Source organism: Pelecanus crispus, chromosome 3, assembly GCF_030463565.1.
Source record: "Pelecanus crispus isolate bPelCri1 chromosome 3, bPelCri1.pri, whole genome shotgun sequence".
Taxonomy (NCBI): Eukaryota; Metazoa; Chordata; class Aves; order Pelecaniformes; family Pelecanidae; genus Pelecanus; species Pelecanus crispus.
Window position 1 is genome coordinate 55,625,808 of NC_134645.1, and position 23,758 is coordinate 55,649,565.

General features: G+C 40.9%; 1 protein-coding gene across 1 annotated transcript in view; it reads left to right on the forward strand.

Moving 5' to 3' along the window:
- Positions 1-2,029: 2,029 nt before the first annotated feature.
- AGPAT4 (1-acylglycerol-3-phosphate O-acyltransferase 4) overlaps positions 2,030-23,758 on the forward strand; it is a 69,539-nt gene continuing 47,810 nt past the window's right edge. The window contains exon 1 of the mRNA XM_075707800.1: positions 2,030-2,207. Coding sequence (XP_075563915.1) covers positions 2,030-2,207 — 178 coding nt within the window. The remainder of the gene's footprint in view (positions 2,208-23,758) is intronic.

Consider the following 23,758-nt stretch of genomic DNA (forward strand, 5'->3'; position numbering starts at 1 on the left):
TAGGATGGAATTAAAACAGGCCAGCTAGCACAAAAAACTTGTGATCTGTTTTAGCCAAGGATGGTAGGATAAACCCAGTCATCAGGGTTTCGGGCACTGCACAGTCTTTTAAACCATCCACTTGTTTCCATTCTGACTGTTTTAAAGAGGTGATCTAATCCTGCTACTTGAAGTACAGTAGTCTGAATTAGGGCAGTGAAATCTTGTATCTTGCACTGTAAACTTATTCAAAACTTGTGTTTGCTTTTTCTTTTAAGTGTTTGGCTCTGTCTTCAGAGTGTGCAGTGGAGGGGCTGGGCCACGAATCATTGTAATGGTTCTTACTAGACAACATTTCTCGTTCTACTTAGCCTTCAACAAAAACAATGCCTTTGACCAAAGCCCATGCTAATAAATTGTCTGCCACCCTGAGAAACATATCTTTAATAGAATGGTTGGTTAAAGCTGGAGCAGCTTTTTGCAAGTATCATGACAGTAGTTACTACAATGAACAGAGGCCTGTTCTGCCATTCTGAGCCACAGACGGTGTCTGCTTTGGTACTGAATAGTACAGCAAGATAAAGGGAACAAAGTCTGTGATACACAAAGGGCACATTTTGTCTGCTAATAATAGGCTTGGGACTGCCGTAAATTCTTTATGGAAATTATACAGCAATACAGATTCTCTTTCTTAAATTTTTCTTCATCTTCCTTGCGGTTGAAAACCTGGCTAAATAACTTCCTATCGCTTTGCAGCAATTCTTGTGTGTGCTCTTTGCTGTGGTAAGCATAGTCAGCAAGGGCAGTAAAACAAATGTTTCAGGGCACTGATCTAGACTCAGTGCCTCACATAATGGGGTTTCATATAAACTAAAAGGATAGGCATAAAGATTTTTTTGTATCAGTTAATTCCCTGGGATGCTGACAGCTGCCGTTTTGTTATTGACTATGACTAGCACATTCAGAAATACTGTCTCAGGGCTTCCTCCCTGGGCAAACTCTCCTATGCCTTGGAGGGAGAAACAGTGTAGGAATGGAACAGGATGGTAGCACCTCCTGCTTAACTGCCTTCAAAATACTGGGGTGTTGTTTACCGAGACATCATGTCTTCATGTTTTTTCTCCTAACAAGTGAGACCAGTGTTGGTGGTAGTGATGGTGGGGGGAGGTCAATATGATATTTGGTAGGCCAGAATACTTGGCAGAGGATGCTTCCTCTGAATGCTCAGCTGCTAAGGTTGGACTGGTCCTTTCTTAAAACTATACAAACATTTCTTAAGTAACCTAAGAGTTGATTTTTTTTTGTCTTTTTTTTTTCTTCTGGAAACACTGCTGGGTCATGGGTTAGTACTGTTATTAATGTTTCCTTTCTGGGCTTATGGAGTATAACTGACAGAATTACAGTGTCAAGGAATAATTGAACAAATTGTGTGTATTATGCATAGCCAAGCTTTTATTCTCTTGCCAAAATCAACTGATATTTGAATGTGACAAGGGAACAAGCCAATAAAGCTAGAATTAAGGGGCTGCTGCTACCTCTTGGTTGGGGAGCATGGCTGGCACAGCCTGTGGAGGAGGGCAGCTTCTAACATAAAGCTCTAAATCTTGTGTTTACTTTGGAGCTGCTCTTGAAAATCGCAGAGGCCACAGTACAGACAATTCAAATCAAAATGTAAGTGGATTATTTTGCTCATATTTTATCAATAAAGACCTGATAGAGGAGTATTGTAGTCCATGGAGTGGAGTCATATGCTCATGGGTTTTGCAGAATTAGGACTGAAATGTGAAAATTGGTTTTCAAAGCCAAATGTAAATTGTTTCAGAAATATGGTATTTTCTTTCCATGCTTACTTTTGCAAATTTGTCATCAGGCCTTTTTCTACAATAGAATTAACTTTAATTCTAGCGTATTTAAGTGTAAAACGGGAAGTCTGTATTAACAGTCTGTTTATAGAAATAAATGCACTCTGTAACCACTGATATTGTTTGGTTTTGCAGGTTGTCTTCTGAATTTGGAGTCTGAAGGTGCCCTCTTGCTTTCTCAGCAAATCATGGACATCGTTGGCTTTCTGAAGTCTCAATTCATTTGTCACCTTCTGATCTGCTACATATTTATAGTGTCAGGACTGATCATTAACTTCATTCAACTCTTTACACTTATACTTTGGCCAATCAACAAGCAACTGTTCAGGAGGATCAACTGCAGGCTGGCTTACTGCATTTCGAGCCGTAAGATGACATTTTGTTTTTTAAAGTATTTTCATATTTTGTCTTGAGGGGATTGGTAGAAAAGTTCTGAAACAGATTTCAAAGTAACCTATATAAAGGTCATTACTGCTTCCTGCAGCACTTGCATTTGTCTGAAGAGGTATATACTTTGTTGAAATGTCCTGTTCTGCTGAAATGTTTTACTCTTTTATATTGGGATACTGGCTTGATTCAGGATGTTGAAGAGAGAATGCCTCTCGTTTGGCTATCCATCATGTTCCATTAAGCCAAATGAGGAAATATTGACGAAATAATAGCTGAACTTGCTGAGATGCATTATCTGTAGGCTTACAGTGTTAACAAGTCACTTCCAATAATGCTTTCAATCTTTTTATCATGCACGACTTTGTTTCTGATCTTGGTTTAAGTGTTTCATGTGCGAATACTGTTTAGGACTGGGAAATGACAGTAAAAAAAGGAAGAAAATCTTTGATTCCATGTGCTTGCTTGCTTAAGCCAGTTGTAAACTGTTGTTTCTTTGAATAAGCATTTCAGACCTTAAGCTGCGTCTGTACATATTCAATATACACATATATTTCTAATGGCAAATACAGCAGGTAGCCTGTAAGCATTGAAAGAAGTAGGGGGTTGCAATTATTTTTATTTTCTGGGGGGTGGGAGCATAAGCTCAGGATATTACCTGTGGAAAGACCAGACTTTTGTAACTGCTGGGAGATGTGACAATTCACTGGGAGATGTGACAATTCACTGACACTTGACTAAACAGGTAATTCCAGTGGAATGAATGAGACCTGTATCCATTAATTTCTTCTTTGCTAGCAGGAGGTTGATAGAATCACCACCCGTCAACAGTGGATTATCAGAGCATGTGTAGTTTTCTTGATATTATCAGTCTGCTTTTATATTTGTTTTTAAGGAGCTGTGACTGCAGTTTCAGCACTGATTTATTGCAATGCAACTTCTGACTTCCACATAATTGCTCTCAACTTACAGCAGAGAGCATTCTCCACAGAAGCTGTTTAAAAAAATACAGTAATGTGCCCGTGTTCAGTAGCTGGGAGTGCGCTGTTAAATATGTCCACCTTCCAAAGAGATTTCCCTGGGCCTTTCTGAAATTCTAAAGTACTTTCTAAAAATGAAGCTGTTGCAAAGTGCATGACTTTTGCGGGTCCCTAAAGATTATTCAGGTGTGATGTCACTGTCAATGCCAAGTGAGTTATGGATGGTTTCATACTGGGGAAAACAGCCCTCCAATACAGCGTTTAAGAACTGTGTTGCAGAAATGCAGCAAAATTGTTTCCTTCAGGTCACCTGTTCTGCTACTAGGAACCTGAAAAGGGAGAACATTGTTAGTATTCATAATGAGCTGCTTGAAGGAGAAGTTTGCCACATGCCTCAAATTGGAGGCCACTAGGGATTATTTATCTCTCATCAGTGACTCTGATGTGCAACTATTCAAAGAATTTTTTTTTAAACATACTTTTGACTTAAATTTCAAAGCTGCATCAGCATGTATAGGCCCAAATAAATTGGGGGTGCTGTTGTATTATTTCTGTAATAGAGACAATGTTCCTGCTGAAAAATTCATTTTTGCTGCCCGTGTGTATGTCCCTGAAGTAGTGAGTTTGCAAGTACTATTCATTTGTGTGTATGAACAGTGGCATGAATATGGCCAGGTTTTTACCTTTTGCCTGGTAGCATAGTATATGTTTTTGAAGCCATGGAATGTAGAAGATACTGTACAGTTGTATACAGGGGTATATATAGGTATATTATTGTTGTTTTTCATGCAATACCTTCTGCCCCATTCTTCCTTTTGGCTACTTAGTGCAGAGACATCAGCTACTTTAGAGTCCTCAGACTGAATCCTTTAGTGCTCTCAATCTAGTCTCATCTATATTGGAGGCTGGTCACTGTGTAAGAGCGGGTAATACTGCATGTTTGTTCTTGGTTGGGCAGGTGGCTTTGTATTCAGGGTTGCTGATCTAGTCTTCAGTGTTGATGCCACTGGAAAAGGTTGCATTGTGAGATTTTTGCCCAATCATGCTCAGATTATCTCTATATCTAGGTTAAAGACGGTTATTTTAGCTTTACAACAGAGCAAGCTAGCATTTGGTATGAGTGACCCTTGTCTGAGTGATATTTGAAAAGGAGAAAATGATAGTTAATTAAAAGTATTTGGAAAAACTGAATAATGCAGTAGACCAATTAATCAAAACTGATGTGTTTTTGTAGTAGTGTATGTGTAAGATAATGCTTTTGTGGGCCATTCGTGTGCTGACTAATAAATAAGTTGGGTCTGTATGGGTCTGATCAAAGTCATGAAAACAGTCTACAGTTTGAGACAGTGAAGCTTAGCCTTGGAGAATGTAAAGAGGCCTGTGCTTTGCAATAGTGACAAGCATCATGTTGCTTTGAGTGTCTGGTACGGCCTGAGTCACCAAGTCAACCAAAGAGTGAAATAGAGCAGGCATGGTTTAACTTAAGAATGGAATGAAAGCAGCAGCTGATTTTAGATCCTGCAAGTTCATCAGTTTCCATTTGATGTCAAAGGTAGAGATAAATGATTCCATAAAATCAGGGGAGAGCATTTCATCTTTGACGCTATGCTCTTTGGGAAAGTTTTTTTTGTATTTCAAGCAGTGGTGGAGTTTTCTTCTAGGCCTTTTTTTCCTATCTCCTTTCTAATATAAGAACATAATATTCTCACTTCTCCATGTGCAATGTCATACTGCATATGGGAAGCTGAACTGCTGTTGTGATTAATGACTTGTCCTCACTTCATTAGTCCAGCTTAAGTTGGGGGTGCTTATCTGTTCACATGAATCAAGTTAGACTAGCTCAAGTAAAAGTAATCATAGAATCATTTAGGTTGGAAAAGACCCTTACAATCATTGAGTCCAACCATTAACCTAGCGCTGCCAAGTCCACCACTAAACCATGTCCCTAAGCACCACATTTACACATCTTCTAAATACCTCCAGGGATGGGAACTCAACCACTTCCCTGGGCAGCCTGTTCCAGTGCGTGACAACCCTTTCAGGGAAGAAACTCTTCCTAATATCCAACTAAACCTCCCCTGGCACAACTTGAGGCTATTTCCTCTTGTCCTATCACTTGTTACTTGGGAGAAGAGACCAACACCCACCTCACTACAACCTCCTTTCAGGTAGTTGTAAAGAGCAATAAGGTCTCCCCTCAGCCTCCTCTTCTCCAGGCTAAACAACCCCAGTTCCCTCAGTTGCTTCTCATAAGACTAGTTCTCTAGACCGTTCACCAGCTTCATACCATAAAATGGCTGTGTGGAGTAACTGTGGTTTGGTAGTTGAGGACGTGTAGCTGTGTGAGCTGCTACTTCTCTACTGTGAGTATGGCAACAGCATTTTAGCTTCTCACCATAACTACTGACAACCCAGCAGGCTAAAGCCATAGACTTCAAATTTCTCTTATTAGTGCAAGTTAGAGAAGAGGTAGAAACCTCATTTCCAGTTTAAATTTACAGTAGAAAGGATTAACGAGAGCAACAACTTGTTTTTAATGGAACAGAGCAGGTGTAATGGCATGCACCAAGTTACCTTCAGTAATTGGTGTTGAGAAGTTGTCTTTTCAAACCAGTTGTGAATCCTGGATGGGTCAGATGGGGTGAGTTTAGCTTCTCTACTGACCTGCTTCATTATGTATTAGCATTGGGGAGAACTCTTTAATGACAGTGTTGCAAACAAAAAAATACTGGTTCTGATAAACTGCCAATTTTTCTGCTGTGGCTTTTTATGAAATTTGAATTGGGTAAATGTTCTTTAATTGCAGATTGGAATTCTTGTTCAGCTTGTCTCCTGCTCCCCAAAGGGTGTGTTAGCCATTCACCAGATTGCAGTTTGGGTTGCTTTTATATCTCCAAGATACTTTTCATGTTTTACTACGAATAAACTGTTCCTGTTTGATCCCATTATCCCATTTGACAAACATCTACAAGGTAATGGTTAGTTCTAGTCCTCCTTCCTTTGTATGCCTCAACCTTTACTGAAGAGTATTAGTTGCAGAGAGTGGACATTCAATGTGAAAAGAACAGACTTTTGTCTGTGTTGGCCTTGAAATGAGCTAAAAGACTAGTAAGGATTACACACCCTCTTCTGTGTTTTAAGTTTAAAGAAACAAAACAGAAGCTCAAAGGCTTTGTTTTTTTAACTTTCAGAAAATGTTTTCTGACTCCAAGTACATATTCACTGACAGGTTCAAATGCCTGTTAATCCCTTTTGTAAAATGACAACCCTGATAAACTCTCCCTAATACTGAATTCCACAGAGTGAACCTCTAATGAGGCAATGGAACACTGCAAACCTCAACAAGGTGGTAACAATAAAATTTTTAAAAATAAGTGTGCATGGAAGATGGCATTAGAACAAAGGTTGGGCAAGCAATCAATCTTATTTTTTGTTTTTCAATAATTTAGGGACATCTTGTCCTCAGTCTCTTCTTCCAAAAGACTGAGAGCCAAGATGTGTGCCAAGGAAGGAAGCACTTAGAGGGGAATACATCACCGTTCTCATGGATGCTGTTTGTGCCTGAATTGGAAGAGGTAGGACTACACCTTCCTCCTCCCCCTTATCTGAGGACAGCAAACCACCACAAAGGGTATGCGTGGCTTTTCTGCACTAGCTTGTAAAGTTGGCCAAACATATAGAGGGAACAGGTTGTCTTGGGTGTTAGTGCAATGTGTGCACATGGCTGTGTAGCTTGCTGGGGAAGCGCGAAAGTGGTTTGTACTTCCTGAACCGGTTTGTGCTTGGTAGGCTGGTGCAGTGCCACTGTGGGGTGCGCTCCTGTGGGCTGTTTGGGGCATAACTCTGCCATGTGCCAAGACTATGAGAATGGGCATACACATACAGGATAAATGGCTTCTTTCGTGGTGCTGGGTGTATTACTCGGGAAGGTATTTGCCTGTGAGTGCAGCAGTGGTTGATAACTTGTCCTCTTGCTGCCACTGTGTTGGGGGAAAATTAGCTTCTCTTTGTGCTGAGATCCACCTTGTGCTCCCAGGGAGAGTGGCAAACTGGCCTCCTGCTCATTCTCTGCACCAGGTGAACTTTGCATAAACGAAAGCTCTGCCAACAATGGCACAGTCATGTGGACAGGTGCATAAGGGCTTTAAAAGCAATTCACATAGCTTCTAATCTGCCTTCATAAATAAATTACAGTAGTACTAATACCCATTCTTGTGCTATGAAAGGGGTGTTATTACACCTCTGGGTAAAGTTACACTATGTAGGCTGCAGTTTGTAAATCCCTCTGAGGGGAAGGCCCTTCTCTGCATGGAAGGAGGCACCCTGCTGCATGCTCATTGACTGCAGCAAAACCAAGATGGAAACTGACTCTTCTTATGACTGAGCTTTCTAGAAACAAAACCAGAGGAAACTGAGAACTGCTTCAAGTTCATCATTTTGGCTGGGTCTTAGGAGACAGTAAAGCTAATTCCTTCCACATACAACTATGGGCTTTGCAGTGTGAGAACTGGGCATCCAGATAAGGCTCTGTGGTAGTATTGGGGCTATATTAATCCTCAAGATTATTTTGTTTCCCTGCATGCAACCCGCTGCCCACTTGGAGTTCAGAGGAGCCCTTGGCCATTTTGCTTGTTGTTCGTACCAAAGTGGTGCTGTGGCAATTTTATTCTCAGCACATGGGCTACCTTGAGTATCTCCAGACAAACCATTGCCGTACCTCTTTTCTGTAATGTAGTCTTAGGTTTTTTCCCATGTTCCCTGCAAATCTGAAGTAGGGGGTTTACATGTCAGACTGGGGAGGGTGTCCTGCTTGTAAGTTCCCATTGTTGGTGTTGATCACTGAGCTGTGTACAATAAGGTAGATGATTAGCTTTCTCTAAAAATCTACTTTTGTTAGGATGATGAATATCATTGAATCTTTGGATTTGGAAGCCTTTTGCCCTCCAAAATTAAATTCTTAGGGGTATATTGTGTGTGACAGAGTTTGTGAAATATAAAATATTGGAGCAGAGAAGAGTGTATATATATGTCATCATATGGTTACGTTTAATTTTCTAACTTGCTTTGTCTTCCCTTCCTTACAAGTAATGTAGTAACACACTTAGCACTGCATCATAAAAAAGATCTAGTGAAAGTGATCTCATCTTTTGTTGCTAGCAAGGACAATAGAATGTGAGAAAGTAGTATCTGATTTACTGAAGCCATCAAAATAGGGGCAGCAGGAGGTATTCCTCTGATTTAAAAATAATATATGACAAGTTATGAAATCTGTAGCAGGATATTGTTAGCTTCTACAGCTCGATTGCCTTTTAGTGTTTTAAAAAAAATTCCATTAATGCGGGGCAAAACTATGCCCCAATTTTAAACAGTCTGCGTATCTAGATTTTATGACTTCAAGGTTTTGTTTGCTCAAAACATACTAGTAGTCAGCAGTCTCGCAAAGAGTTCTCTGGATTGTACCTCTCCTGAAAATATGACTGTTGGTAAACAAAATGTATCGGTATTTGTTTACAAAATAATGCTGAGAGATCAGTAGATTAAATGTTTCAAGCTATGACGCACACTGCAGCCTGTATTGGTGTGTTTTCCAGTTCTTGCTTGCTTCATTTTGGGGTCTGAGTCTTCTTCTAGGGGTGGGGGGGCAGAAAGTAGACTTAGCGATGTATGCCATAATACTGAAATATGAACCTCTTGACTCTTCAAGTGATAGGCTGTATAATGCCATTCATAAAATCAGTCAGGATCCATTTTAGAGGTAGCAGGAAGATCACACCATTTTTTTGTTTGTGGATGTGATTTTGAAATGCTTTCTTCTTGTTGCCGAGTATTCTCTTGTCATATGATGGCATGTGCCCCAGTATCCTACTGTTGAGTTGTCTGAATTATTGTCCTTCAAGCTTGTGTGTGCATGACCACATATGAGCATACACAGTTTTCTTCTGGCAGGTCGTATTTGCTCTTATGGTTGATTTACCTTTTGAAGTCTTCCAAAGGGTCCAGGTAGATCTCTATCACCCTGAAATGAGTTTTGCCCTCAAAAACTATTAGTTTCCTTTGCTTTGACAATGTAAATGTTTTGTTAGAAATCATCTACTCTAAAGTGTCATCTGCTCTAATTCATTAATGCCTTCCTCCAGCCTGCTTCCTAATACCCTTTTATACCTGTTAAGCACTTGTGGCAATGCTGCTGGTTATCTGTATAGTTCTCCTCTGAGACCAAACCTTGAACTTCTCTAATTTGGAAAGACCGAAGGAGCCAATCACTGCAGCAGGTCCTCCATTATTTTGCTGGTAGAGTAAAATGTGTGTGTTCTCTGCATCCATCACAGCTTGAACTCCCCTTTTTTCCAGATTGTGTTAGCTGAATTGTATTTGTCATTGTAAGTAAGTCCTCTGCAGTGCGTAGCAAATCCCTCCATATTTTCCCTACTACCATTAACTTGCTGTATCAACTAATAACATTTCAGTCCCTCTCATTTTATGCCACTTGCAGGTGTTGTTATCCAGTTTTCATCGTGGTTCAGGTATTGACAGCTTTAGTGGATCAACCAAGACTGTATGCTGATTGCAGGCATGCTGCATGAGTGTAGCGCTGTTGTGTTCATGCAGGTGTGATTGAATGACATCTGTGCATGACCTTTAGCAGAGTTCCTAATTCAACCTAAAAGGGATATAGTCGGTTACAGCCAGCTCTTAGTTTAGGAGAAAGGGGCTGCTTTCTGGGAAACTGGATGTGAAAAAAACTTCTGATACTGATACTTTCTGTCCAAGACTGGTGAAGAGCTAGAGAGGCACTTAGTCTGATCTTTAATGAAGAGAGCATCTTTGCTGTCACTGATACGATTTTGCTGTTGCTGGAGCCTTTGTAGAGGTTGCTTGTCTTCATTTTCCTCTTTCTTTTTTTTTTCTTTTTTTTTTTTTTTTTTTGCCTCAGATTCCTGATCTGAAGAAGGGTGATGGTGATAGCCTGCAGACTGGAGAGAGGGATGGCAGGGAAGCGATAGAAGGTGAACCACATTCTGTTTGGTGTCTGGCATCTCACATCACAAAGTCTTTAGCACCTCCAGTAAAGCATTAGATCTGGCCAGCAAGCTTCCTAGATTCCTGAACTGGGGTAAATCTGGAGTGTTTGTATGAAAGTACTTCCATCTGACACAACATAACTCAGGAACATGGTATCTAACGATCCAAGTCATAGCACAGAACATGAAGACATTAATGTTTGTACAAGTTTGGTGCTACAGTTGTTTATTCATTAAGGGTGAATATCACAATCAGAGGATCAAATTCTTCTTGAGTGACATTGCATATTTGTAGAAACCCCATTTCAGCTGTAGGACTGATTTTAATTGCTAAAATGGTACTAAATCTGAAGGATAGCCTCTTGATCCTATAACCTTCCTGCAGAGATGCAGAGTAGCTCATTGATCACCATCACCAGTTACAAGCAAATACAAACTAGCAGTAATCCAATCCTGTCTGGGGAAGAACACTACCTCCATAGGCAGAACTACTGGGGGAATTTTGCATTCTCCTATGTTTGGTGAGGGAATAGATCTACTGGTGTAACATCCAAGTGAGGTGCGGTGTGTCTTGTCTCGCTTGCTATTGGCTGGTTGCATCTTCTACCTCCCTGCTACCTTTTGAGCAATGTTCACCACTGAAAGTGTATACCTGGGTGATTCTCCCTCTCCCAAAAGCATGAAACTCACATAGCAGCAAGTTGCTGTGGAGTAGGTTTTTGGGCTCATCCTGCAGCGAGGATTTCATCAGCTGGTCCAGTGAAAGCATCTGGTGTCTGACTGACTTTTTGCAGGAGGATTTCCAAGCTGGTAGGAAGCACTGTTTCCTTTCAGCAGGTACTTGAGGTCTTTGAGTGTGACTTGAGATGAAAGAGCTTCTGAGTGGACGCGCTTGGTACTCCTCTATGGCTAGGTGGTTATTTCCTGTGACTTGTTTGCAACCTTCAGATTAAGGCTTTTTACTTGAGGATTATGATGTTTTCTCACTTTGGAGACTGTTGCAAGGTAGCAGGGTTGGGCAATCTAAATGTATGTTGCTGAATTTCCTTTACCTCCATCTTGGTGTAGTCTGTACTTAAACATGTTTCTTCCAACACCATGTTCAGAAGTAGGAATCCCCTAACTCTGGATAAGAAACCAAGTGGAAATGTGTGCAAAACAATTCTTTTATCTGCTTGGTTTTGGGGAGGCAGTTACCCTTTTGCCAGACCCATTTTGGTCCTTGCTGAAGTAATGTTTAAAACAAAATAAGGAACCACAAAGGGACAGAGGTATAAGAGATTACAGTGCAATTGTTTGTGGGTAGATTGTTTTACTCTTCTGTTAGCCCATTTATATTAGTATTTTACATCTGTGTGCTTTTTCTGTACTCAAGCAAATTGCATTGGAGTGTCAATAACTAACATTTCCTTTCTGTATGGTGTTAAAGAAGCAGGAAGTACACTTCAGTCTGGTTACTCTTCAGCTCACTTAGCTGTGTTTCTAAATTGAATCCCCAGCTTATTGCATCTCTGACTGAGGGGTTTTCTTTGGAAGTTAAAAAAACAGTGAGCTTCCTAATACATGAAAGTGTTTCCATTGTACATAAATTTCTTACTGCTCATTGGTACTTACATAGCTCTGTTAAAACAAAAAAAATCCAGGAATCAATATGTACTGCTAATGACAGATTTTTGATGAATGAATGTATCTGCTGCCTGTGTTAGGTAAGGAAATACAGAGAGTGATTGTACAGACTTAATTTCTTTCTGTCACTTCCAAAGAAGCTTACACTTGGTTTTTGGGAAAGCGTTGAGAGATTTGCAGCTGTGAGTCTTTTGACAGGGGCTCTCGCTAATATAGCTTTGCTGCTGTAAAGGAGCTCCTTTCCTGTATCACCCTTGAATGCTGTGGAGAGTCTTCTATTGGACTTTTAAATCTTTTTTCTTAAAGCAAACAAACTCATAATATTCCCTGACATTTTCCAGGTTGTTTTCCTAGCTCATATGGTGTCTCATTTAAAGATGTGCAATGTGCTAATACTCTGTAGTTTGCTGAGGTCTCTAAATTGGCAAGCTAGCTGTAAAGAACTAAAGAGCCATTTCTTCCTTCAAACTCAAACCATTTACCTGTACAGCCTATGTGATAGACTTCTGTAATGCTATTCTTTGTATGAAGGCAAAAGATGGGGAAGGTTATGTTAACCTTACAGTTTTCAGAAAAGTGCTTTCATTGGCTGGATTGGGTTATATTTTCAGAAATTGAATGCAAACTGATATCAGCTGAATTTTTATCAATGAGTTGTCCTACCCACTGAAATATATCAATTACAGTTTTATTATTTGAACATGTATTACCTTTTGTGCTCATAAAGAAGGAGGAAGATACACAGACAAAATAGCTGACATAACTCTTTAGTTTCCAGTTGTTCTTAGTCTATCTAGAGTTTAAAATTGGGACCACAGTACACTTTCCTTTTAGTATGACACTATATTTCAGTATCTTTTTAAATGTTAAGAGTTCAGAAAATTTCTGGTTGGATTGAAGATTATCATGGAGTTTGTCTTCCTTGTGTCTTCATAGGCTCTTACTCAGTGCTAGAAATCTGTGTTAATTCATGCCTAAAATTCAAGGTTTCCTGAAGGGTGATTTAAACTTCCTGAGTTGTATGGCAATAGTTTGTAGTTTCCTGTAGGTGCATGCAGTCCTCAGGTGAGAATTAGAAAGGCTAGAATGGCAGATCTGTGAGTCTTTGAGATACGGACTTTATTCTCATAAGAACTGATAGATTTCTTCATGTGGAAAGCAAATGATGGTTGATAAGTAGACCATTATGCAAGTGCAAGTGAGAAGGGCAAACAATGTCCCAGGAGCATCCCCAGCTGTGTGGGTTACACTATTGGACTTAGTGACTTAGTTAATGGGAAAGACGGAACCTGATACGTGCTGCTACTTGATGTATGTGCCATGTAAATAAGTCCTTGAAAAGTTCTTTTTCTACGTTGCAGACATGGGAATTGGACCTCTATTAAGAGCAGTGGTATGCTAGGTTCTTCCGGTGTTATGTAGGCTATTGGAGTGCCACAGTAATCTTCAGGCCTGTGTTCACAGGAACCACCTTTGGAAAAAACATGAGAAGGTTGAAAATAGTGTTGAGTACCTTGTCCCAAATAGGGTGGGAATGATAATGCTGTCTCTGGCCTTCATACAAAGAGTAAGAGTTAGGATGCTGGAGTCTCTCTTATTTCCAGCTTGTGTCATTGATTTGTTGCTGTAGAAAAGTCCTGTAATCATGATCGCATTTTTAAACAGGGAAGACCAAAAAAGGGCTAGGAAGGTTGTCTGCTTTCATATATGAGCACTGCCTGTTGCAGGTAGGTCCTTTTGTAGGATGTCTCATGAAAAATAAATGTTAGTAGAAGAAACCTGTGGGACCAATTTGTCTGTCTAGAAGGGTGCTTGTACTGAATTCTGGTATTACAATTGGAAGGTCATTCCTGTTGCTGCCTTCGGTGCCTCATTACGCCCTCAATGGGGAGTCCTGTGCTGGCCTTTGGGGGCAGTCCTGGTGGACAGAGGAGCAGGAGGAAATGCGTGCTTGATTGTTATCTGCACTGACTGGCCCTGTTGCCACAAGGAACTGTTGGTTTGTTGAAACATAGGAGTATTGCTAAATTCCTTGGGGAAGAAGGATAAGAGGAGCCTTCAAATGTGAGACAAATATCTCTGACACATGGCTGTTAAATAATTAATTTCCCCAAAGGGTTTGAAAAGAGCATTTCAAAACACTGACTACTGCAGATCTGTATGCGTGTTAAACCCGTTGTACTTGTGAGGCTGGCTTTGTTCCACATGCTGTGTAACTTGGAGAGAAAAAGCTGTTTTGTAGGCAGATTGTGTAGGGATAAAAGACAGAAAAAGCTGTGAAATGAAACGTTTGAAGTGTGCAGCTGTTTTTTCTGAAGGGACGGTTGCTTTTAACTTTCAGCATGGAGATAGTTTAAAAGGAACAGTGGCTAAAGAAATGAACAAAACTTATTTCCGTATTCCTCCACCCCTCTAGCTCAGGACTGCACTAGAGAAGGCAGCATCAGTTGAAACCTCTTGTTTCAAGAATACACATGCTGACTTAAAATTTCTTCTCCACCTGAAGAAAAATTGTGGTTTACATTTTGTGGGCATTATGTTAGAAAGAGAGAATCTCTTTGGTCAAACTTGAATGATCAGTGTGCATTTTGAGAGGGAAGGCAATATGGGAATGGGAGCTGGGGGGGAAGCTGGGAAGTGAGGTGGTGTGCCAGTACACATGCAGTAACTGGAAGGGTCCTTGGCAACACTTGTGCCCAGATCAGAGCTGCTGGCTCAAATGCTAGAGGTATGCCTTAATGTACAGGCTTTAACCACAAGTTCTCAGTTCCTATCATAGCCCCTATGAGGATCTGAAATACACTACTTTCAGGATGCATTGAAGGCTTATGCATTTAAGATCTTGCATTAAATCTGATTCTGATCTTGGTTCCCAAAGCAATTACAGCTTGGCTGTGTTACAGGCACCCAAGCTTTGCCATATTAAACAGTCTGTAGTTACCTCGTTTGGTATGTTTCATCTGAGAAAACATTGACACTCTGTCAAAAAGGGTGAAACACTTTTTATCAATAAAGTGTCTGTTGTCTTCATTCTGTAAGAAAATGAAATGGATCGTGTTTATGGAACTGAGGGACAGCAAACACCAAAACTATCATTGTGTAATGTCTGCCTTCAAAATTACAGCCATAATGTTTCAATAAAGCAACATATTTTTCACTTATGCTAGCCAGTTCATGCATGTGTACATGCAGGTTTTAATTCTATGACTAAACAAGCATTGAGGTTAAATTGCCAAGAAGATCAAACCACAGATAAAGCTTTAGCTTTGTAATGGGTGTGACGAGTCTAATCCTTATTTAGTGTAATTCAGCATGGTGTAACAGTGACTACACTGGAGTCGGGGAGTATTTTTATGCCAGTTGAGCATCTGGCCAACTTAAGCAAATGTCAGTGTATATTGGGGGGCGAGGGGAGAGCAGGAAAAAAAATCTGTGTACCGTCAGTCTTCAGAAACTAATGTTTAATTATGACTAATGCAAAAATCACATTTCAGCTTAGTTGCATTCAATTCTTATAGTTTACAGAATCAGCTGGAGGGGTAGGATTGGCTCTTCTAGTTTGGTTGGCTTGGTTTTTAACTGCATAATATGTCATCCTCTCTCCTAATCTGTGATTTTTCTGTTGAAGTTGTTTTGACAAATTACTAAGTATTGGAAGGAGGTGGCTGTTACCACTTTAAAGTTGTAGCTTTGTTTTTACTTTAATATTCCAAATGACACACAAAGTGTTCCTTTTAATGTATTATTCTTTGCCTGTCACATGCTACCTCTGCATAGAGTATGCCTTTGAGCAATTATCACTGAGCTCCGCTTTCAGCATCCTGTGCTTCATAAAAGAACACCACCTTGCATGCTTGCCTGGGGACTGTTTCTGTATGCTGCATGCCCTGCGTTTGCTCCCTACATCTAAAAGGTGAGCAATGGCAGTGAGCACTGTGGCCAGCCTAGGGCTCCCTCTGTGTCCCCCACCTAGGGATGTTAGATGAAACCCTGCTTCCTGTCCACATCCCTTCTTGAGTTGTGTGGATTTTTTTTTTATAAATGGCCAGCTCTGCTTTGAAAATCAAAGTGTATTTTAAAACAGAGTTTTGATTCTTGTTTTAAATTTATTTTTCCTTTTCTGTTTAGCTGTTGTGTGTGTTGGGCTTTTTTTTTTTGTTTGTTTTGTGGGGTTTTTTTGATGGCCCATTGATCTGGACCCTCTGTAGAAGCTCTACTCCCTCCCATGCGTCTTTCTCTACAAGAGGATGTGCCTCTTGCACAAAGTTCATAAATCAGTCTTCCTTGCTGAACTTTAAAATCTGCTTGCTTGGTCCACTGCTGTACTGTGTCAAGGAGTGATCTGATGTGCTGCAACATCTGGATTTGGAGGACTCTGGGTTGAGTTCTTTCTTGTGGAATCCTCCATGCAAGCTTCATCCCACAGATCCAGGCTGTTGGAGGAGCCTTTGCGTGCCATCTGGCTGGAGTGTTGTCCTCTGCTCCTGTGCTGGTTTTTTTTTACAAGCTTCTCATTCACACCCTTGGCTGTCAGAAAAACAACTTGGAATCATAGAATGGTTTGGGTTGGGCAGGGACACCTCCTACTAGACCAGGTTGCTCAAAGCCCCATCCAGCCTGCCCTTGAGTACTTCAAGGGATGGGGCATCCACAGCTTCCCTGGACAACCTGTTCCAGTGCCTCACCACCCTCAGAGCAAAGAATTTCTTCCTAATATCTAATCTAAATCGACCCTCTTTCAGTTTAAAACCATTACCCCTTGTCTTATTGCAACAGGCCCTGCTAAAAAGTTTGTCCCTGTCTTTCCTATAAGCCCCCTTGAAGTACTGAAAGGCCTCAAGAAGGTCTCCCAGGAGCCTTCTCTCCTCCAGGCTGAGCAACCCCAACTCTCTCAGCCTGGCCTCGTAGGAGAGGTGCTCCAGCCCTCGGATCATCTTTGTGGCCCTCCTCTGGACTCAGTCCAACAGGTCCATGTCCTTCTTGTGCTGAGGGCCCCAGAGCTGGACGCAGTATTGCAGGGGAGGTCTCACAAGAGTGGAGTAGAGGGTCATAATCACCTCCCTCGACCTGCTGGCTACGCTTCTTTTGATGCAGCCCAGGATTCGGTTGGCTTTCTGGGCTGCAAGCGCACACTGCTGGGTCATGTTGAGCTTCTCGTCAACCAACACCCCCAAGTCCTTCTCCTCAGGGCTGCTCTCAATCAATTCTCTGCCCAGCCTGTATTTGTGTTTGGGATTGCCCTGACCAATGTGCAGGACCTTGCTCTTGGCCTTGTTGAACCTCATGAGGTTTGCCCAGGCCCACCTCTCAAGCCTGTCAGGGTCCCTCTGGATGCGCATGCCTTCCCTCCAGCATGTCAACTGCACCACATAGCTTGTTGTCGTCGACAAACCTGCTGAGGGTGCACTCAATGCCACTGTCCATGTCGCCAACAACGATGTTACAACAGCGCTGGTCCCAATACCGATCCATGAGGAACACCACTTGTCACTGGTCTCCACTTGGACATCGAGCCATTGACCGCAACTCTTTGAGTGCAACCATCCAGCTAATTCCTTATCCACCAAGTGGTCCATCCATCAAATCTGTGTAGGACCTGCTCCCTGATCTTTCCAGGCAGAGAGGTGAGACTGAGTGGCGTGTAGTTTCCCAGGTCTTCCTTTTTTCCCTCTTTAAAAATGGGGGTTAGGTTTCCCCTTTTCCAGTCAGTGGCAACTAATGCAAAGGGGAAATGCTAGCCTGCATGAGTTGAAGCAGAGTATTTCAGTCAGCTGTAAATCGGTAGTGCGTACAGCCTAGAGGATGGGAAGAGGGTGACTTTGTCTCCATCACCTTGCAAGCTGATAAACGCTGTGTCGAAGTCAGTGAGTCACCTGGGTCCTGTGTATCTTTAATTTTGAGACAATTGGGGCAGCAAAGGTGGTAAAGATAATTCAGGGAGGAATTCTGCAGCTAAGTTGAAGGCAATCACTGACTCTTTCAATAGGCTGCCACCTTTGTTCTGGGACTTCTGTACGGTTTTGATCAGTTTGTCATGGGAGAAAATTCTGGTACTTGATGTACTTTGCGTAATATTGTATCCCCTGCTTAGATCTTGAAGTCTTTTTTTCCTGTGGTTCTGTTGTGCTGGAAATATTTGTGATAAAGTGGAAAGGAATATCCATAGCACGTATGCGTCCGATCTTGTGATACCTCTCTACTCCTGACACACGCACGCTGTGTTTGCATGATGGGTGTTTATTTTGCTGCTGCTGTGACATGTACCACGTAAGCTAAGCCTGTGCTTCCTAGGCAAATTATTCAACGCAGATGATTCCAAGAGTACAGCACTGTTGCAGCAGACATGCAAAAGCAAGAAGCTAGTTATCTCTGTGCACAGTATTTCTGCAGTGTTATACTGAGCCACTGGGACTATGGAGCAGGAAGCCAGTAATGTTTTTTTCTTGTGGGCATCTTTTTAGTTTGAGCAGTGAGAGGTTAGGCAAGTTAGCGGGACCTTCGCATCCTTGCCTGCTGCAAGCTGCAGGCTGTCTGAGCAGGTTGCGATGTTCTGCCTGTGGATTTGTTTTCTAACTTTCTTGCTGCACGGAAGTTTTGAGGAAGTATTAATGCAGCACAGTCCAACTAAATGTGGTTTGAGAGGCACTGGTGTCCTTACCTGTGGTGTAGTATTGTTGTATACTTTGGGTGTTTCCTAACAGAATGTATGATTTCTGATGCGTATGAGATTCTTTGGTAAGAAAAGGCGGGGATTTTTGTCTGTTTATGTACTTGGATGACTTCAGCTTGAGGCGTTCCACGCTACAGCCAGTACAAAAATCACAGCTTGCTGTGTACTTGATAGGTATATTTGATCTGTAGTACTTTATTTTTAATTCATGAAAGCCATTTATTTGATTTGTAGCTTCTGACCTTATTGTCCGTTTAAAGAACACTTTGTGAAAGTCACTGTTAGGGATTAAGAAGCTAAAATAAGCACCGGGACGTGGTTCTTGTCTCTCAAGACCTCACGTGATGAGATGCTGTGAGAGTACGGGCAGAGACAGGGAATTCATGGAATGCAAGTGCAAAATGAGTGATGGTTTTGTTCTGAACAATGTTCTCAAAGTGGTAGAGGTTCCGTGGCTATTCACCATTAACTCCGATGATATAATACAGGTACTCAGTCAGCTTTTTGTTTCCAGTCCTGAAAGGCAGATAGAATGTCTTTACTGTTGGAAAAGTACAGGACCCTTAGATGCCGTTGCCCCTAGTTGTCTTGTTCTGCTGTTCTGCAGAGACAGTAATTCCGTCTTTCTATGCGTTTACACTTCTATGAAATGTACCTCTTGGTAACTAGAGGCTTTATTTAAAAGCACCGCCGATTTTCTTAGGATTTAAATTGCCTTTTGCTCAGTTTCCTAATCAAATTCGCTTTTCTTCCAATTTGTGCTTGAGATTGTTTTCTTTGGCAAGTGGCAGTCTCTTTTTGTGATCAGTCTTTTTTCTCTGAGACAAATTCACATCCTTTCTTGTCAGTAACTGAAAATGCAGGTTCAACACGTGGAAGGCATGGATTTAGAGCAACAAAAGTAATGGGATTTTCTCTCTTGACGTGCCATTTTGTTCCGAGATGCTTTCTGTCCAAAGTCCAAATTTTTGTTTGTTTTGAAACTAAAGAGGATAAACTTGCTTTATGTAGAAGTTAAGACTATTGTAAGAATAGATGCTAGAAGGAGAGAAGTTATGTGAAAATAGGGTTCCTTCCTAAATGTGTGGATTAAACATGGAAAGATTCACTTAAGAGTCAAATAACTTCCCTGATCTTTAGGTGACCTGATTAGTACATATAAGCAACGTGTATGGCAAAATCACCCTGGAAGGTGATTTTCAGCTGAGAACTCTTTTGGGAAAGGCTGCTGGCTGGTGCTACCCTGCTTAAACGGAAGCCTTTGCATATTGCTGCTAGATACTGGCTTCCTTCTTGTCCAGTGAATGCTCAGTTGCAGCCTGTGGTAGCACAGCTATGCAGTGTGTTTCTCAGGCAGTGATGGAAGAGACGAGATGTTGGTCTATAAGGCAGCCTGGAAAAAATCTCACTTTTTTTCCTAATGATAGGAAATAGGACTGGAAAGGAGTTCCTGTATCATTTAAATAAATTCATACTGTTTCTAGCTGCAGTATAATGTACTCACATTTTAAGACAAATATTGTTCAATTTATTAAGCTGTTGGGTGTTTTTATTCTGCCAAAGCATTTAGAAGAAGCTTCAAAATATCAGATACCTGTATTTTCAGTCACTTTAGACATAGTTGTTCTTGTGCTAGTGGTATTTAGCTTAAATTGTTCTTTTTCTGCACTGTTAACCTCCCACATCCTTAAGCCATATTTGTGGAGAGCACCCCAATCCTTTTTCAGCATTTGTTTGATAGCTTGAGTGAGCCTAGCTTTTTTATTTTCCTGTCACCCCCGATAGCTCTGGTTTGCGTCTGCTTTGTTTCAGCTTTTCCTTCCTGAGCATGGATGTCTGGTGCTGATGTGCTGGCCCAGAGATTGTCTCAGGAATGCAGTGGGCTATTCCCTTTCTCTCCAGGAACAAACGTCCTAATGCTATCTTTTTCCTGCTTAGAGCTGCATAATAGTAACAGAGCAGAAACTTGCAGTGGCAATCTAATGTTCCCAGATATCTCTCTCCTCTGTAATTTCCAAATTATGAGGCTCTATTTTATTAGTTCTGCAAGGCATCACATTATGATCTGTCCTATCAAAATTAATTCACTTTCTGTTACCTTACCTTTCAAGGTCATCTGATTCTTAAAGTGTGTTCTGACTTATTATCATCCACAAAATTTCTTAATTTGAGCTGAATGTTTTAGTCCTCAAAAACCCTTCAAGGAGATCTTTCTTTATCTAGATTGACCAAAAGACAATAAAAATAGATAGTTGCACTTTTTAGTTTAGTCTTCCTTTACAGCTTTTTACTAAGCTTCAGTTTCTCTTTGGTTTAATAGCAATTTCTGTTATTGTACCAAATGAATGGCTTAGTGTAGCCTGGGTGTGTTAGATCTGAAGTCTCTCTTTTGTCTATAAAACCAGAGTTATCAGATAATGACATATAGAAAATGCCCCTGAAAAATTATAGAGGGTTTGTTTTCCTAAATTCCAACTCTTGCAGACATCTCTTCTGAATAACTTTTTGTTTGTTTTTCTTTCCTATGTAGTACTGAGGCCTGATTACTGTGTCTGTAGTTACCCTGGTCACTGATCTATTCACCAGTCTAAGTATTAGTAGTATGTTTTTACTCTTCTCTATTTTAAAAAAATACGGTGCCATGTTCAATCTGAAACTATTTTTTTAATGAGACTTCATTTCACCTCTGATTCAGTATTCTGGGAGGTCATGTGGGTCTCCCCCAGTTGAAATTTGTTAGAGTTTTGTATTACCTTTATTTTCATACTGTTTCCTTGTCAACAATCTTCCTTGTTGCTTTCTCATTGGTGATACTAGGGCAAAAGTGTTTGTTTTGTTGTTGGGACACTCTTGCTTATCTAAAGAAATTTCTCTTATCCTGGCTAGGAATGACTGCCTGCCTGCCTGCCCACTCCCCTGGGTAAGGCATGATGCAGGGTCATATTTGATCAAGGCATGCCAGGAGACGGATGTGTGATGGAATAGGTGGTGTTTTGCTTTGTCCCAGGCTGGGTCTGTGTGCCAGAGTATGAAATTTGTTTGGTTGTCCCTTTAGAAAGCGGTTGCTGTGCAAGCTCAAGGTAAACTTAGCTGATAAGGGCTATCAAATGCTGTATTACTGAACACTTAACACCTTCTTTTAAGTAGTTTCTCACCTACTCTTTTTGTGTTTCCTGTCCCAGCACTCATCTCTTATGACTGTCAGTGCTCATACAGGTGAATGTACCGGACTTCCTGGTTTGTGTACATCAAATACTGAATAATTTAATAAAAAGCATAATCTAGTATTCACAGAAACCTGACCTCAGCTACTGCTTGCCTGAGATAAGATGCTTCCTTGTAGTAAGGACAGAGAAAAACTTTTCCTGATACTCTTTATGTATATTTCTCATTCAGGAAAGCTGCTTCATAGTACAGACCTTGCATAGCAGTCAGGGCAGAACCACTCCTCTGAGCATGCTTCTCCAGAATGCCTTCTGCATCCTAACAGGCCACCTCAGCAGAATGTATTATTGAAGTGTATGCCAGAAAGCTATGTTAAACTTTCAAGAAGGTGATGTATAGTGTATAAATCCTTAATTCTGAAATTCAGATTTACTTTAGAAATAGTTGTGTGCGTATAGCAGTCGAGATAGGGGGTGATGCTGGTTGCTTAAGATAGACAAAGTTTGTGCAAGCTACAAGAGTAGGTTATTGCTGTTAAATCGGTACTGACATCTGGAGCCCAACCTGCTTTTCTTGGGGGCAGTGGGGATTACTTGTGTGAAGTGCTGTTAAACATGAAGTACTGTGGCAGACAATGCCTGTCAGTGTGGATAACAGGAGGCTGTAGTGTATCTGGTCTTTACTGTTTGGGATGATGTCTGATTGACTGAAGACAGTTGGGATAGAATTAAGAAAAATGGATAATATAAATGAATTGCAGTCAAAAGTATTGTTTCTTATTAGACCAGTTGACTTACCTGGAAGACTGGGAAGGATTTGCATGCAGAAACCCTTCTTCAAGGTTAAAAGAGAAATTGCAGTCTTTGAAATTCAGATTGAGAACAGTCAATCGAAGGTTAATTTATCTATTCATCCGTTAGCCTGTGAGAGGAAGAAGGGTTGGTAGCTGTGGATTTGGGGAGAGTAGGGATACAGGACAGAGAAAGACAGGGAATTGTCTGTGGAACACTCACTGATGTTAGTTGGAGGTACACAGGCATTGTGTCACATGGGTGACAGAAACCATAACTTCATAATCATCCTTTCCAGCTGTCTTCTGACTGGTTTTAGTATATTATAGACTAGGCTTTATTTGAGAGGAAGCAGAAGTCACTCACCAACCCACCAACACGGAAAACATGCATGTGTGCTCAGGACAGATGTATGCTGTTTTCTCTTCTCAAATAACCTTCTTCTGTAAGAGCATCAGTAACTTCTTCCCAAAAACTTCTTGGGGATCACTTGCTAGCTGTAGTTGGTAGCTTTTGGACTTTATTTCAGGCTGTCATCTCCCTCCTGCTGATAACTAATTCCCATGAAGAACTGAATGTTGCGGTCTATAATAAACCTAATGGTTATGATTGTTATTCTTGACAGTAAAAAGGTTTACTCAAAGCAGCTAAGTAGGGACAGTATTTCTTTAATTAAAGATATGCAGGCTTAAAAATAATAAAACCTACAATAGGCCAAGGATGCATGAAGAAAAAGTTATTTTCATTGTGTGTGTGTGTATAGGAACTTGCTTGAAAGAAAGTGTTGAAACAAGAGTGGTATTCCTTTTGCAAAGTGACTTGCAGTGGATGCACTGTAACCATTTTTTCTTTGCTAAGCAGTTCATCTATGGTAGTGCTCCTGTGCACAGTAGGAAGAAGTCAGTGGCGTTTTGAGCAACAAGAAACCACATCCGGAAGAGATGCATCTGCCTGGTTTCATGCCCATACAAAGCAAATGTTGGTGTAATGGGAACTTGCCAAGCAGCATGTTGTCTTTCACTTGGTTAGTTGGTACTAACTCCTTTGATCAGCACATGCTATACTGACCTCAGTCTTTTGTGGCAAAACCAGCACATTGTCCTTGGAACAGAAGATTGGTGAAGAGAAGTACATTAAAAGAATTTCCTGCAAGCAGATGCTCAGGGTCTCAGAGCCTGAATACATGAAACAGCTGGGCTGCATTTATCTTTTTCCTTGCAAGTACATCCAGTAACTTATTGTGGTGGGTGGGGAATTAAGAGTTATCATTCCTAGT